Source organism: Macaca fascicularis, chromosome 14 (assembly GCF_037993035.2).
Source record: "Macaca fascicularis isolate 582-1 chromosome 14, T2T-MFA8v1.1".
Taxonomy (NCBI): domain Eukaryota; kingdom Metazoa; phylum Chordata; class Mammalia; order Primates; family Cercopithecidae; genus Macaca; species Macaca fascicularis.
The window spans coordinates 93,061,040-93,079,142 of record NC_088388.1 but is presented as its reverse complement, the minus strand read 5'-3'; the positions used below and the strand labels follow the sequence as shown (position 1 = coordinate 93,079,142).

At 41.7% G+C, this 18,103-nt stretch overlaps 1 protein-coding gene across 1 annotated transcript in view; it reads right to left on the bottom strand.

The window, feature by feature from the left end:
* The window catches only part of HEPHL1 (hephaestin like 1), an 80,186-nt gene that overhangs the window by 55,249 nt on the left and 6,834 nt on the right, over positions 1-18,103 (bottom strand). The window contains exon 2 of the mRNA XM_005579371.4: positions 7,415-7,659. Coding sequence (XP_005579428.3) covers positions 7,415-7,659 — 245 coding nt within the window. The remainder of the gene's footprint in view (positions 1-7,414; positions 7,660-18,103) is intronic.

Genomic DNA, 18,103 nt, shown 5'->3' with positions numbered 1-18,103 from the left:
ACAAAACTGGAGGAATCACATTACCTGACTTCAAATTATACTACAGAGCTATAGTAACCCAAATGGCATGGTACTGGCATAAAAACAGACACATAGACAAATGGAACATAATAGAGAACCTGGAAATAAATCCATACATCTACAGTGAACTCATTTTTAACAAAGGTGCCAAGAACATACATTGGGGAAAAGACAATCTCTTTAATAAATGGTACTGGGAAAACTGGATATCCATATGCAGAAGAATAAAACTAGACTCCTATCTCTCATCACAAACAAAAATCGAATAAAATCAAAATGGATTAAAACTTTAAGGCCTTAAACTATAAAACTACAACAAGAAAATATTGGGGAAACTCTCCAGGACATTAGTCTTGGCAAAGATTTCTTGAGGAATACCCCATAAGCACAGGCAACCAAGGCAAAAGTGGACAAATGGAATCACATTACGTTAAAACGCTTCTACACAGCAAAGGAAACAATCAACAAAGTAAAGAGACAATCCATAAAATGGGAGAAAATATTTGCAAACTACCTATCTGGGATTAATAACCAGAATATATAAGGAACTCTATAGGAAAAAAAATCTAATTACCAGGTTTAAAAATGGGCAAAAGATCTGAATAGCTATTTCTCAAAAGAAGACATACAAATGGTAAACAGGTGTATGAAAAAGTGCCCAACATTATTGGTCATCAGAGAAATGTAAATCAAAACTACAATGAGATATTCTCCTAACCCAGTTAAAATGACTTTTATTCGAAAGACAGGCAATAAAAAATTCTAGTGAGGATGTGGAGAAAAGGGAATCCTTGTACATTGTTGGTGGGAATGTAAATTAGTACAACCACTATGGAGACCAGTTTGAAATTTCCTCAGACAACTAAAAATAGAGCTATCATACAATCCAGCAATCCCACTGGTATGGGTACATACCCCATTTTAATGTAGCCCCCAAAAAGGAAATCAGATATCTGCACTTCCATGTTTATTGCAGCACTATTCACAGCAGCCAAGATTTGGAAGCCAACTGTGTCTATCAGCAGACGAATGGATAAAGAAGATGTGGTACATATACACAATGGAGTACTATTCAGTCACAAGAAAAAATGAGATCCTGTCATTTGCAACAATGTGGATGGAACTGGAGGTCATTATGTTAAGTGAAATAAGCTAGGCACAGAAAGACAAACTTCACATGTTCTCACTTATTTGTGGGAACTAAAAATTAGAACAATTGAACTAATAGAGAATAGAAGGATGGATACCAGAGGCCAGGAAGGGTAGTGGAAAGGTAGGAGGAAGTGGGGATGGTTAATGGATATAAAAAAACAGAAAGAATTAATAAGACCTATTATTTGCTAGCACAACAGGGTGACAATAGTCAAAAATAATTTAATTGTACATTTTAGAATAACGAGAGTATAATTGGATTGTCTGAAACACAAAGGATAAATGCTTGAGGTGATGGATACTCCATGTACTGTGATGTTATTATTATGCATTGCATGCTTGTATCAAAATATCTCATGCAACCCATAAATATATACATCTACTATGTTCCCACAAAAATTCAAAATTTAAAAAAAAGAAAGAAACTTTCTTTCTGATAAAAAGCTATCTGGAAAAAATGCACAGCTAGCCTCATGCTTATGGAGGAAGACAAAATGCTTTCTTCCTAAGATTGGGAAAAAGGTAAGAATATCTGGTCTCACTACTAATATTAAATATTTTCCTAAAGGTTATAGCCATGTAATAAGTCAAAAGAAAAAAATTAAAGGTATACAGATTGGTAAGGAAGAATTAAAACTCTCTTCATTCACAATGGTGTAAGTCCATATGTAGAAAATTCCAGCAAATCTACTAAACATCTACTAAGAAACAAGTTTAGCAAGGAAGTAGAATATAACTTCAACATACAAAAATTGATTCTATTTCTACACACTAACACCAAACAATCCAAAAATGAAATTAAGAAAACTATTCCATTCATAATATCAACAGAAAAAATAAAATACTTTTGAATAAATTTAACAAAATAAATGCAAATCTTGTAAACTAAAAACTAAAACATTATTGAGAGAAATTAAAGACCTAAATTCCATGTTCATGGATTGAAAGACTCAATATTGGCAAGATGACCATTTGTTTTTTAAATGCAGATGGAATTTTCCTACAATTTATCAACCAAATTAATGCAAAGCAACTGCTACCAAAATCCTAGCTGATTTTTTTTTGGTAAAAATTAATAAGCTGATCAAATATATATATGGAGGCAAAGAACCTAAATAGCCAAAAAGCCTTGAAAAGAATAACAAAGTTGAAGGATTTATGCGACTCCATTTCAAAACTAACTAGAAGTTCACAGTAATCAAGACATTGTGGCAATGGTCCAAGGATAAGTATATAGATCAATGGAGCAGAATTAAGAGCACTGAAATTAACTCCTTATACTTATGGTCATTGATTTTTTTTTTTTTTACTACAGCATATGATTCATTCATCTTTTATCCTCAGGACCCAGAATCAGTGTCTGGCACCTGGTGGGTGCTCAATGAAAGGTTTATCAATGAATACAGACCTTTTGAAAAACTATATATGGTGGTGAGGAGAAGCAAATCAAGGGTCCCTCATGCCCATAACTAAAGACGTGGCCATTGCTCTAAACTTTCACAAGAATCCCTCTGGTAGACCCAGGAAGGTTGAAAATCAAGACTTCCCAGTGGCCTGCTGAGATTTGCACACAGGATGGGCAGTGCTGCTTAACTACCTGCACAGGCAAAGGCACAGTGTGGAACAGTGGAGAGAGCCCTAGAATGGGAGATAGAATAGTAATGAATAGCCTGTGTCCATCCCAATTCAGCTCCTAATCAACTGTAAGATTTTGGTCCAAGCACATTTCCTCTGAGTATTGATGATCTTGGGCTAGATCTGGGAAGCACACAAAAAGTGTTTAGAGAGCACTTACCACATGCCAAGCACTAGGCCAGGTACTGGGAAGCAATGCCCAGCAAGATCCGAGATGGTCCCTGCTCCTGGGAACCCTACAATCTAATTTAGAGACAGACACACACGAGGAAGCAAACAGAAAAGGTCCCCTTTACCGTACCAGTTCTTAAAAACTGATATATGATATGTGTATACATGTATGGGGTACATGTGATATTCTGTTACATGCATAGAAGGTGAAATGACCAAGTCAGGGTATTTAGGGTATCCATCACCTTGAGTATTTGTCATTTCTTTGTGTTCGGAACATCTCAAGTCCTCGCTTCTAGCTATTTTGAAATATACAATACATTGTTGTTAACTATAGTCACCCTATGGTGCTATTGAACATTAGAACTTACTCCTTCTATCTAACAATATGTTTGTACCCATTAGCCAACCTCTCTTCATCCCCCTACCACACCCTTCCCAACCTGCTGTTATCTATCACTCTACTCTCTATCTTCATGAAATCCACTTTTTTTAAGCTTTCATATATGAGTGAGAACATGCTATATTTGTCTTTCTGTGCCTAGCTTATTTCACTTAACATGATGACCTCCAGTTCCATACATGTTGCTGCAAATGACATGATTTCATGCTTTTTATGGCCAAATAGTGTTCTGTTGTGTGTATATACCACATTTTCTTTATCTATTCATCCACTGATGGACACTTAGTTTGATTCCATATCTTTGCCATTGCGAATAGTGCTGCAATAAACATGGGGGTGCAGATACCCTTTTGATAAACTGATTTCTTTTCCTTTGCATAAATACCCAGTAGTGGGACTGCTGGGTCATATGGTAGTTCTATTTTTCATTTTTTGAAGAATCTCCATACTGTTTTCCATAGTGGCTGTACTAATTTACATTCCCACCAACAGTGTATAAGTGTTCTCTTTTCTTGGTGTCTTTGCCAGTATCTGGTTGTTTGTGTTTTGTGTTTTGGGGGAGGGCATTTTATTGTCTTTTTGATCATAGCCATTTTGGCTGGGGTAAGATGAGATCTCATTGTAGTTCTGATTTGCATTTCCCCAATGATTAGTGATGTTGAGCATTTTTTAAATATACCTGTTGGCCATTTGTATGTCTACTATACCAGTATTAATGGGGTTTGCTTTTATTTTGGTTTTGTTTTGTTTTTTGTTTTTTGGTTTTTTTTGAGATGGAGTCTTGTTCTGTTGCCCAGGTTGGAGTGCAATGGCATGATCTCAGCTCACTGCAACCTCCATCTCCCAGGTTCAAGTGACTCTCCTGCCTCAGCCTCCCAAATAGCTGGGGTTACAGGCATGTGCCACGACTCCTGGCTAATTTTTTGTATTTTTAGTAGAGACTGGGTTTCGCCTGTTGGCCAGGCTGGTCTCAAATGCCTGACCTCAGGTGATCCACCCACCTTGGCCTCCCAAAGTGCTGGGATTACAGGCATGAGCCACCATGCCTGGCCAGTATTAAGTGTTATGAGATAAACCAACATACTTCTGAAATGAGAGAGTCCTGCAGACAGGATAGAAAGAAGGTTTCCTGGGTAAGCAACATTTGAAATGTTCTTAATTTAAGGACCTATGAATGTTTTCAGGGACCCTGAGAATCTCTTTAAAGCGGGTTCAAAATTTTATCCACAGGCTGGGCACAGTGGCCCATGACTGTTATCTCTGCACTTTGAGAGACCAAGGCAGGAGGTTTGCTTGAGGCCAGGAATTTGAGACCAGCCTGGACAACTTAGCAAGATCTCATCTCTATGAAAAAAATTTGAAAAATTAGCTGGGTGTAGTGGCAGGTGCCTGTGGTCCCAGCTACTTGGGAGGCCGAGGAAGGAGGATCACTTGAGCCCAGGAGTTCAAGGCTGCAATGAACCATGATTGCACTACTGCACCCCAGTCTGAGTGACAGCAAGACCCCATCTCAAAAAGAAAATTGTGCACATACATACTTTTCTGGTGCAAGGGCTCATGGCTCTCACAGATGGTCAGAAAGATCTGTGGTGCACCAATGTTTATAGCAGTATTATTCACAATAGCCATGATGTGGAAACAACCAAAGCATCCATCAATAGATGAATGGATAAACAAAGTGTGGTATATACGTGCAATTGAATATTATTCAGCCTTAAAAGGAATTACATTGTGATGCATACTACAGTATAACTAAGCCTTGAAAATATTATGCTAAGTGAAATAAGCCAGACACAAAAGAACAAATATTGTATGATTCCACCTATATGAGGTACCTAGAATAAGCAAATTCATAGACATAGAAATTAGAATAGAAGTTGCCAGTGGGGCAACAAAAGGAAGGAATGGAGAGGTACTGATTAATGGCTATATAGTTTCAATTTGGGATGATGAAAATGTTGTGGAAATAGATCATGGTGATGATTGTACAACCTTGTGGATGTAATTAATGCCACTGAATTGAACACTTGAAAATGGTTAAAATGGTAAATTTTATGTTCATATGTTTTACCACAATTTTTTTGAAAAAGGAATTTGTGGCCCTATAAAGCTTTAGAATCACTGGCCTAAATGATTTTTCAGGACACCATTAACTCTATTAAGGTATGCTTTCCAGAAACATATGGAAGAAAGAAGACAAAAATTAGACTTAAAGATGCCCCTATTTTCTCCATATTTGAAAAGTCAGGAACAACTATCTTGGTACAGCTTTACTTTCTACCTGCAGTATAAATAAGACACATGGAGTCAACCTGAACGCCCATCAGTGATAAACTGGATAAAGAAAATGTCATGCATATACACCTTGGAATACTATGCAGCCATAAAAAAGAATGAGATGATGTCCTTTGCAGGAACTTGGATAAAGCTGGAGGCCATTATCCTTAGCAAACTAACACAGGAAGAGAAAATCAAACATCGCATGTTCTCACTTATAAGCGGGAGCTAAATTATGAGAACACATGGACACATAAAGGGGAACAACACACAATGGGGCCTAGCAGAGGGTGGAGGGTTGGAGGAGGGAGAGGATCAGGAAAAATAACTGATGGGTACTAGGCTTAATGCCTGGGTGATGACATAATCTTTACAACAAATCCCCATGACACAAGTTTACCTATGTAACAAACCTGCACATATACCCCTGAACATAAAATAAAAGTATTTAAAAACTGTATTAAAGAAAATGCATTCACAGTTACACCTTAAAGTTCACCTGGCACAATTTTTGTGCTCATCCTCAATAATTAAGAACTACAAAATCTTGGCTGCACTCCAGGTGGAGGAAAAGAGTGCAGAACAAAGGGCAATCCCAGTTGTGTGTTCACCATCAGAGTTCTCCCCTCTGGCTGCTTACAGAGACATGGCTGGGGCAGCTGCCACACAAGTTAGGCTGCCTTGGGATATTTGTTAATGCCCAGAAACTCCCCTTTGATGATAATGTGATTGGCCTCAGAGTTAATGGCACTGTGCTGGCACATTTCCCAGAAGCAATCACCTAGCAGGTACAGCACCTTTTGACTCATTCCACCAGGTCATGAGCAAGAATGAAATACAGGATGCAAAAATTATTTTTGATGTTAGAGAAATACTTGTGTCTCAAAAGTCTAAGAAAGTTGTTTAATATTTTTCAATTAGGGAGGAATCCAGAAACTGCCCTAATGAAACTCCTAAAGTACACACAAGAAGGAAGACAGGACTGCTTCACAAAGGCAGCACCAAAAATAGCAGCCTGAAGCAAGGAGTGGGGATCAGCTTCTGTTGATAAAACCATACCCACAGCTAATGCTGCTACTGGGTGAAAGGAGCATGTTGCCCTTTATCCAATGTGCAAATCAGGCATGACTAAATGACAAGGAAGAAAGCTAGTGTGCTTCTGGGGCATGGTGGAGCAGGTACTGAGGAGTTTTGTGTCAACATAAAGAAGAGCAAGGAAGAAGAGAGGGAGGAAATAAGGGAAAGAAAAAACATGAAGGGGAGCCAGGCATGGTGGCTCATGCCAGTAATTCCAGCACTTTGAGAGGCTGAGGCGGGCGGATCATTTGAGGTCAGGAAGTCGAGACCAGCCTGGCCAACATGGTGAAACCATATTTTCTCTACTAAAAATACAAAAAAAATTAGCTGGGCATGGTGGTACACATCTGTAATCCCAGCTACTACAGAGGCTGAGGCAGGAGAATATCTAGAACCAGGGAGACAGAGGTTGCAGTAAGTTGATATCATGCCGCTGCACTCCAGCCTGGGCAACAGAGTAAGACTACCTCTGAAAAACAGAAAACAGAACAAAAAAAAAAAAAAAAAAGCAAGAAAGGAGTGAGACAGAATAGGTAGACAGAGATGGATGCCGAAGGAGACAGAGAGGAGACAAACATATCCATGTAATCATTGTGCTCCTAAAATCTTTTTAACTCTGACAGTTACCTTACTTATGAAATAGAGACAAGACCCCAATAATAGAGGATTGATATTTACCTTCCGAATCTTTGTTGTAGAAAACGCCATGGGGATGCAGAGAGTAAGGTCGAGAAGCAAAGTTCTTTAAATGAATGACAATCACATCACCCACTTCAGCCCTCAAGATGGGGCCCAGGAATCCAAGCCAGGGAGGTTTGGGGATCTCTATGGAGTAGGTTCCATCCGTGAAGTGTCTGTAAACAGCCTTTTTGTAAATACCACCTATCCTGTTGGGCCCTCTTTCGAGAAATAAGGTTGCAAGTCTAAAAGTAAGAAGAAAAATATTTTGTAATCGAAATGAAAAGAGAAGCCCTAATAGCTTACCATTAGGAGTTTATAAAGTATTGCATGTATGACCTCTCATTTGGTGTTCCCCATAACCTGTAATCTCTGTAGGGCTGGGAAGATTATCCTCAATTTACTAATGTGGAAATGAGATTCAGCAATTAAGTGGCACGCCAAAGGGCACAAGTAGTATTCACAACCAAACTAAAACAAATCCAAAGAACTCTAAAGCCACACTACACATTTGCCCCTTTCCATTCAACGTGTTCCCCTTTGCTTTTTCATTTAACTAACACTCATTGCACATTTACTGCATTCCCAGCATGTGGCTAGATGGTGTAAAAAGTTTGTAATCAAATAATGGGCTTAGATGATTAAGCATCAAGTGAATGATTGATACAACAGATACAGGCTCAACATTTCTAGGAACCTAATAGTTCAGGGAGGCCAGGCATAGTGATCCACACCTGTAATCCCCACACTAGGAGGCCAAGGCAGGCAGATCTCTTGAGCCTAGGAGTTTGAGACCAGCCTGGGCAACATAGTGAGACCCTGTTTCTGCAAAAACAAACAAACAAAAAGAAAAAACAAAAAAAAACAGCCGGGCATGGTGGTGGGCCGACTGTAGTCCCAGCTACCTGAGATGTTGAGGCAGGAGGATCACTCAAGCCTGAGAAGTCAAGGCTGCAGTGAGCCATGATCATGGAAGCCTGGGTGACAGAGCAAGACTCCATTTAAAAAAAAAAAAAGCAGAAAGTCAGGCATAGTGGCTCAGGCTTGTAATCCCACTTTGGGAGGCCAAGGTGGGAGGATCACTTGAGCCTGGTGGGAGGATCACTTGAGCCTGGGAAGTTAAGGCTGCGGTGAGCCAAGATCGCACCACTGCACTCCAGCCTGGATGACAGAGCAAGATCCTGTCTCAAAAAAAAAAAAAAAAAAAAAAAATGGTTTGGAGAAGGAAAAGATTGCTGTGGGTACAAGAGGTCAGACAATTGCAAGAATTAAGGAGAAGTAGGATTGAGTAACAAAAGGGAAAACTGAGGACACTAAGCGGGACAATGGATGTACAGTGAGGAGGAAGCAGTACAGATGGAATGAGAAGAGCAGGTTATATGCTGATGCAAAGGTCTAGGAGGTGAGGAATGAGAGATAAGGATGCATGTAAGCTCCGGAGATAGACTGACAAGTTTAATTCCGGGTTGGAGAATTTAAAATTTATCTTGGAAGCACTGAGACTCACTGAGGTTTTTCACAAAATGGGTGACATGATAATCATGTGTTTAAGGACTATTCTATGGCAGTGTTGTGCAAGTTTTAGAGGAGTTGAGCAAAAGGCAGAGCAAAGTTGAGGGGCAGAGAGACTGTTATGAGACCAGAAGGGGGTGGTGCAATAGAAGAAAAGGGGTGGACATGAGAAAAATAGAATTCTAAGACTTGAGATGACCAGATGCCCTCCTGAGGACCTAGATGTTGGGGAGACTCAGTCCCTGGTGTCTGGGAGCGTGAAACAATAGCACCGCTTGAGAGTTGCCAGACAATCTTCTCCTGGAGAGGTGAAGCCCTCTTCCCCACTCTCAGTCTATGTGATTAGCATGGAGCTCCCATCCTAGCTCCAGCTCTGTAAATACTGGCTTCTACTTGAGCAAAAGCTCCAGCACTCCTGGGTGCAGCCATCCCAATGTAGCTGTGTCCCTTTTGGGGGCAAGAGGCCACATCTTACTCTGAGACACACTCCTGCAAGTGTCTGTGCATTTAGTCTCTCTCAGTTATCCAACAAACATTAATTATATCAAGCCCTGACCTCAGTACTAGGGATATGGAGGAAAAAAGACAAAGCCCCTGCCTTGAAGGAGCCCCTATTCTGGAAGGGAGAGTTATGAGAACACAGATTACATTCTGGGGCATCTAATCTGGAGTCAAAGATAGGTCAGGGGAGGTTTCCTTAAGGAAGTAATGCTTCAGTATAGTCTCAAAGAAGAGTTACTCAAGCAAAAGAAAGAAAGAAAGAGAGAGAGAGAAGAAAGAAAAAGAAAGAAAGAAAGAAAGAAAGAAAGAAAGAAAGAAAGAAAGAAAGAAAGAAAGAAAGAAAAAGAAAGAAAGAAAGAAAGGAAGGAAGGAAGGAAGGAAAAGAAGAAAGAAAGAAAGAAAGAAAGAAAGAAAGAAAGAAAGAAAGAAAGAAAGAAAGAAAGAAAGAGAAAGAAAGAAAAAGAAAGAAAGAAAAGAAAGAAAGAAAGAAAGAAAGAGAGAAAGAGAAAGAAAGAAAGAAAGAAAGAAAGAAAAAGAAAGAAAGAAAGAAAGAAAGAAAGAAAGAAAGAAAGAAAGAAAGAAAGAAAGAAAGAAAGAAAGAAAGAAAGTTGATGTAGAAGACATTTTAAAGTTTTGGCAACTCGGCACCCACACTCCACTCTTTGAGGAGTGAGGAGTGTGCCGAGAGCGGGAGAGCACACCTTTCTCGCTCTCGTTCTCTGTGCTTTGGGTGGTGCTCCATCCCCCAGTCCCACTGATGGAGCAAGGGCCTCAGGCTAGCCCATGAGCATGTCAAGTTTCTCTAATAAGCTGTTGTTAGGGCAGGAATTGTGATTCAGGCCAATTGATATCATTCATCCCCCAGCCAGCCTACTCTGGGCCATCATGATTAGTTCAGGGACAGCCAAAGAGTGTCTGGTTGGTTAAATCCGAGAAAATTTAGGGACTTGTGAAGCATCTCTTTCTTGTGTACTTGGAACTGAGACATGAGTCTGGAGCTTCAGGTAACCATAGAAGGAAGTTTGTCTGAGAGTTGTTTGTTCCTCTAATCTCTTAAATTTGGCTATTGACTTTTTCCCCTCTAATCAACTCCTACTTGTTTTCATCATCGTATGACTATTTCTTTTCATTTTTTTCTGTTTTTATTTTATTGTACTTTCTATTCTTTCACTCAGATCCAAGAATTCAATCATTCATATAATTTATTCAAAAACTGTGTTAAGCACCTATTAGGGATCATGAAGCTCTTCTCTTTTCTACTTTTCTATGCCCCTAATATTTTTTCTGTTTTTCTTTTCTCTTTCCCAATTGTTTTCAAAGGAAACTTATCCCAGCCTTTCCCAAAGGAATTAATGTCTAACGGAGGCCGGGCGCGGTGGCTCAAGCCTGTAATCCCAGCACTTTGGGAGGCCGAGACGGGTGGATCACGAGGTCAGGAGATCGAGACCATCCTGGCTAACACGGTGGAACCCCGTCTCTACTAAAAATACAAAAAAAAAAAAAAAATGTCTAACGGAGTGTTCAAGCCACCCACTCTGGGCCAGAATGAGCAATTCATGCAGTTCTGTTCATTCCAGGTCCACCGTGAGTGTCAGGGTAATTCTAAGGTGGGTAGACCAGTTGGATCTAGAAGACTGTAGAAGCTCTGTTCTATGGCATTGGAGCCTGAAAAGTTGTGAGATGACTCAGGCCTCACAAATTCCTCTAGAGTGTCCTGCACCAACTCTTCCCATCCCTCACCTCCCTCAGCATAGGGCACAATGATCCTCTCTGATTCTTCTCTCCCTTCTCCAAGTCAGAATCCTAGGCAGATGCCTTGGTCAGGCACCCTTGTCTAGTCCCAAGCCCCAGCCTCAGACATCAGCAGGTGGAGCTATAAACTCATAGACCCTTGGGGTTTAGCCTTTAACTGTACCTCAGTTGCATTCCTATTCTGTCCAGAGACAGACGCAGGGACAGTGCTCCTTCTGAGGTGGACATATTTCCTGGACCAAAATATATAAAGTTTATACTCACGTATGACTGTGTCACCCTAATGAAACAAACCCTTAAGGGCTTCCATGAACTTCAGGCATTTCAGTGGTGGTATAAAAGAAAAGTAATAAATAAAATTAAATTTAAAAGAGACTTTCATGACCACTCTGGAGAGGGACCAACGGGAAGGCTCTGCCTACCTTTGTCATAGGCTCTGGCTGCCCCCATCACCCTGCATGACTCCTTTAAGAACTCTCCCAGAAGATCCCATGGGCATCACCTCTGTTTCAGTCTTGGTTAAGCTTGAAAACCATTCTGCTGACTTTCAACATGTACAGGTTGAGGATTTATAGCATGCAAAGTACTGGGCCAGATGTTTTGAGTGCAATAATGAAAAAGGTACAATCTCTAAATAAGTATGTTTGTAGTCAAGAGGAACAAAGCCTTCGTTACCTGCACAAAGGAAACTGCTAAGAATTGTAGGAACAGAACATGTTATGGGAATTTAGGACAGAGGGAGAGACACCTCAATACCTTGCTCAAGTAGAAGGAATAGCTTGAGAAAGGTGTTGAGGTGAGAGAATTAGAGGTCAGTTCAGGAAATCACAGGCAGCTTTATAGGACCAGAAAATTTGCTAAGAGTGAAACTGTGGAGAAATTTGAGTGCTGGGCTAAGGCATTTAGATATAATTATATCTTCAACTAAGAGCTACTGAAGATTCTTGAACTGATGTATTTGACCAGATCTGTATCTTGGGAAGACAATTTTGTAAGGATCCCATATCTGATTCCTCTTCATCATACCTGCCCACATGATCTTTCTCATCTGCTTCTGCTCACTGGATCAAGCCCCTTCCTTACCCTCCACCTCTGAATACTGAGTCATTACATCTGTATGCTCAGAAGGGCTCTGTTTAACTTGATGCCTGATTTTGGGGAGAGGGTGTTATTCCTTGGTATCTGATTCAGCTGGGCCTCCTACTCCCAGTGACCCAGGGTGGCATCTGCTTGCCTGTCTAGTCTGGGACTTTCTTTGGTGAAGTTTTATTATCTTTCTTTACCTAAATGTCATCTTTTCTGCATTGCTCTCCCTTCTTTCTGACAAGGTGCAGACCTGCTGACAAATAGGGTTTACAGCCACATTCCTTTGTTGATGGAGTTACACCAGGTCTGATAGCCTTTGTATTAAATAATGAATCTTTGTTAGCTTCATTAAGGTTGGGAAAAACACTATAGATCCAAAAGATAAAGAGGTCTTTTCAGGGCTTCATCTTCATTTCCTCAAAGAGATGATCACGTTAGTATACCGTGACTCAGGCACAAACTCCAAAGCAGCTTCTACTCCAAAGCTCCTAAGCAGTCTTAGTAATAAATGGTGGCTTTTCCCACCCTGCAGGCTTTTCAGGATGATGGAGCTAAAGGTCAACATGTGAGGTAGCCTGGAATCCATCCCTGCATGGAGCAGAAGATGGGAACAACCCTAGAAGGTGGAAGAATCACTTAGACAGACGGAGGAAAGGGCACCTGAGTCAAGCTGGGGAGAAGGATCCACAGTTTCAAATCAAACAGAAAAAGTCCTCTTTGAAGCAACAGCTTTTCTCTCCAGCCTCATTTCCTCCCTGTTTGCCCCAACTCCCAGGTCCCTGTGCTTCTGCCAGATCAGACACTTTCTTCTTGGTACACACCATGTCCTTTCAGCATTTTAAGACTTCTGCGCATTCTTTTTCCTGGGCCTCCACGGTCTTCCTCATTCTCTACTTGCCAAGCACCCTTTGAGGTAGGTTCACACTCTTCCTCTTTTCCTCCTCTCTACATACACAGTGCTCTGTTCATGTGCTAATAATGGTACTCACCAAAGTGTGTTACAGTGAGATATGCACATCTCCAGTTTGCGAGCTCATTGAAGACAAAACCTCTTTAAACATCCTTTTTATTCGTAAGCCCCAGCAACTTCCCTGACAGAGTTGGTGTTTAATGGCTTTGGCACTCAAAAACAAACAAACAAGTGTGAGTTTGTCCCCATATTGGCAAGCTAAAGCTGGGATAGTGTTGCAAACTCTATTTGCTGAAAAGCATAGATTACCGTATTTGAATACCCTCTAGGTCCAGGATAGCCAATAAATTTTACCTTGTGCACCAAATCTGATTGGTGGCAATTGCTTAGAAAAGAAGTCAAGGTTGAGTTCAATGAGAGAAGAATGCCATGATCCACACTAGATGTCTCCTGTGGATATGAGGCTGGGGGCACTCCAGGCACATAGTTGCTCTTCTTGCCCTACACAAATGGCCAGGCCACACAGTACTCCAGAGTCTTCAGGTCCTCTCTACACCTGGATGACACCATATCTTACTACTGGGAGGACACACACTGAGTTGTTTTCTCATAGTGGCAACGGTTAGGGAATAAGCCACCTATATTCATTTACTAGGCCCTCCTTAAAACCAAAATACATAAGGTATTTATCTAATGATTCCTGGGTCCAGGGTACAGTTTGTGCCCATCAGAAAATATCCAGTGAACATCTCTCAGAAATTCAACATATGAACCTTGTTATCAGCAGCAAATTCATACGGGCCTGCAGCAACCTAAATCCTTGCCTCCTCAGAAGAAAGAATTTAACTAAGGGGCATAAGGTAGAAGGAGAGACCGGGGCAAGTTTTAGAGCAGGAATGAAAGTTTATTAGCAAGCTTTAGAGTAGGAACAAAAGGAAGGAAAGTACACTTGGAAGAGGGCCAAGCGGGCAACTTGAAAGACAAGTGTGCAGTTTGACCTTTTGACTTGGGGTTTTATACATTGGCATACTTCCGGGCTCTTGCGTCCCTTCTCCCCTGATTCTTCCCTTGGCATGGGTTGTCCATATGTGCAGTGGCCTGCCAGCACTTGGGAGATGACTATGTGCAGTGTGTTTACCGGAGCTGCACGCATGCTCACGTGAGGCATTCTTCCCTTACCGGTGGAATGTCCCTGGAAGGTCATATGTCAGATAAACTCTGCCATTTTGCCCCTCAGTGCACTTGCTTGGGCCCATTTGCCTAACTCCTGAGATCTTATCAGGAAGCTGCTGATCACCAGTTTCAGGTTTTTTCTATCTATAGGGAGACTGCCTTTCCCTGGCACTGACTGTGACCTATTATTATTTTAGAGAGACAGTTAACTGCCTGCCTGCCCATCACCTGATGGTTACCTGACATTCCTGGTCAGACCCCTCTCCTGCCCTGCTCATGCCTGACTAGCTACCTACTATAACAACATTATAGGCTTCAGTTTGCTGGGTATGCCTCCCAAAAACTGTTGGGACCTGCTAACAAATGGGGTTTACAGCCACCTTGACATTTTCTAATTTGTAAACTGAAGCGTACAGCATAGCAAAATTAAAAAGAAAAGACTTTAAAGAGAGCACAGCCAGGTTTAAAAGTCAAGCTAAAAAGTGATTATCACTCCCGCTCTCTAACCAGCTGAGGTATCCAGCCTGCCCCAGACCACCTAATAAAACCATAAGCCAGGTCAAACCCACCAGCAACAAAGCCTCTTTTAACGAAGCAGGCCTTGGCCTCGGAGTCTGGAGAATCCCCCGGGGTCTTCAGCTGAGCCAGATTAAGGGGTAGAGCAGTTGGGTCTCAGATCTAAAGGGCACTGGAACATCACTGGGGAGCTGGAAGCATTGCAGGGTGAATAAAATTCACTGGAAATGACATTGAAGGTGGAGAAAATTGCAACCTCTGGAACTTCTGTGAGGTAAGCATTGCATGTCATTGGAAAGGAGGCTTTGATTAGCTGTTTGAGATGGGGTTTGGGAGGTGGGTAGAGACTCCAAAGGTTATGCTCGAATACTAACAGGTGGCCACAAAAATCTATTCCACGGAGAATTGGTCCAGTGAACTGTAGAGCGGACTGCTTTTTGCTTGCAGCCAAAGGGAGGTAAGAACGGCCGCCACGAGGCCACTTTCTCCTCTCCTCAGTACTCAGCCTCTCCTATAGATGAAGGAGATCCATGCTATTTATCTTCCCAGAGCACCCGATTATTAACCTTCCCAGGGTTAACCCTATCCCACCCTTGATGTGGAGTCCGTGGTAGGGAGGAGGTCCTGGGACAAGAAGGAACCCATGGGTGTAGAACCCCCATGGAGAAGCCAGAGATGGGCCTGACTAGAGAAGAACCCCAGGAATCACGGGGCAAGACCTCCCAGAGGCAGCAGCAATGCTTTCTCTCCCCCAACTACTAGGTTCAGCTTCCAATCCAAACAATGTGATCCAGACAGGAATCCTGTTTTAAAAATTAGAGAATGGTTTTGATAGCAAAAGCCTGGAAAGACCAAAATGTTCTTCAACTGCAGCTGGGTAAATAAATGATGGCATTCATGCCACATACCCATAAGAAAAGAATAAGGTGGTCTACAGGTGCTGATATGGCATGATCACCAAGACACTAATAAATAAAAGCAAATTGCAGAGCCGTATGTAAAGTATTATCCCATTTGTGTGTGTGTGTGTGTGTGTGTGTGTGTGTGTGTGTGTGTGTGTGTAACGATGCACATTTACCTATATGCAAACAATACATCTGGAAAGTGACCAGGGAAACAAAGTGTTGCCTCCAGATTATGAGACTGAAGCCACAGGTAGGAGGGAGGACAGATGAGAATTTTACTTTCATTCATTCTCTTTTATACTGTTGTGATGGGAGAGGCAGTTATTCTGTACCTACAAATTCAATACTAAAAACAAGCTCATATTTTATTGAAAAAAGAAGTCCCAGGCTGTTCGGCCACCAAGGGGCCAAAATTCTCTTGCATGCCTTCTATTTCTAAAAACAAAACTGCCACAACAAAGGGTGTTGTTGGATTGAGCTGTGCTCTGCAAAGGGATTGGCCTCTGGAGCAGAGAGCATGGCATCTGCTCAATGAGTTGGAGGGAAGAGAATCCCTGCTCAGTCTCTGGCTTGCCAACTCTCCTCTCAGGCATTGAGGCTGAAGCCTTGGGCCTGTCTATGAACACTTTGGGTCTGTTGTATCCAAGCATCCACTAAGCCTGCATGTGTCTACCTAGGAGCAAGAGTTAGCCCTCTCCCATTCTACAAGGCAAAGATTTACACTTCCCTGTGCAAGAGAATGGGATATAAAAGTTGGGATGCCTGACCCTGGACCTTTATAATAGAGGCTGTTACATTTCTCAGTCCTTGCTTGCAACTTGGAATAGTCATGTGACATAACTGTAGGCAATCAGATGTAAGCAGAAGTCATTCAATGATACTTCTCCAGGTGTAGCTGGAAGACACCCTTTTTATCCTCTTCTCTTCCCTTTATTCATGCCTGAAATGTAGATAAGATGGCTGGAGCTCCAGCAGTCATCTTGAGATAATGAGGAAGAGGATCACACCCTAGGGATGGTCAAGTGAAAGCCAAAAGGAACCTGGGACCCAGATGATTGCCAACCTCTGGCTCTCTTTTATGTAAGCAATAATAATAAATCTTTAATCGATTTAAACCACTTCTGTTTTTTAGGATTCTGTTAACAAGTAGCTGAATACAACTCCTGATTGAACAGGCTGTTCAAAAGGAGAAGAAAGAGGAAGAGGAAGAGGCAGAGGAAGAATTGAGTCATCCCCAAGCTTGCTAATAAGCCTCAGATTGCCCAGTTTTATAGCTGACAATGGGTCACCCAGTAAGGTGGCACAGCAAGGATTAATTCAGAATCTCTCGTATGCTCTCTGGGTTCAGCCTGATGTGTAAAAAGCTATAATACAACACTACTATTCATAGGATCTTATCATTCCAACAGGTCCTGCAGGGAAGGATGGACATTGGACTCTACTTCTCTACCCTGTTCTCCCACCACGCACATGAAGACACAAAAGTATACACACATGCTCACATCTTCACATATGTACTGCTGCTTTTAATCTGCTAAAAGGTCCTGACCCCACCTCTGCCCAAGACCTTTCTCCATCACCTCCACAAGACCAGGGCTTACCATGAGTTGTTTGGCAAAGGCACCCAAATAAGAGACAACATAAGTATCAGGAGGGGCAGTGAAGTGTTTGCTGAGTCCCTGTAGGGACTGCAGCCTTTATTATATATGCTTCATATTTTGGCACTGAGTTATACATTGACTGTTTTTCATATTCCTGGACACATATCAGTCTTATCACCTATACAGCCAATAGTCACCCCAAGGGGGGATTGGGTTTTCTAAAGCAGTGGTTCCCAAATGTCCACCCATGTACCACTTGCATCAGACTCATTTGGAACATTTGCCAAATTTTTATTCTCAGGCGATGGAATCAGACTTTCTACTGGCAAGACCATGGCATCTGTATTTTTCCTAAGATCACCAAATGATTCGTGTAGTAGAACTTTTCAGGGCTTGCCTATACTAATTCTTCTTTCCCCCTAACCAAAGAAGACCACAATGATTCTGCTTTTGCAAGTTAGATGGGCCATAGTGTTCTGGCAAATGGGCTGTGAGTGGAAATGCCATGTGTCACTTCTGGGTCGGGGATTTAATTATTATTGCAAGACCCTCTCCTCCTCTGCTGCGGGAGGAGCCTCCTGCTTAGACAGTGAAGAGAACCCATAGCTTCCTCCTTGTCCCAGGACTTCTTCCCCTTCACTGACTCCACATCAAGAGTAGGACAGGGTTGACCCATGAAGGTACCCTAGGAAGATACTTAACACAAAACAAAAACTATAATAACTGTTTGATA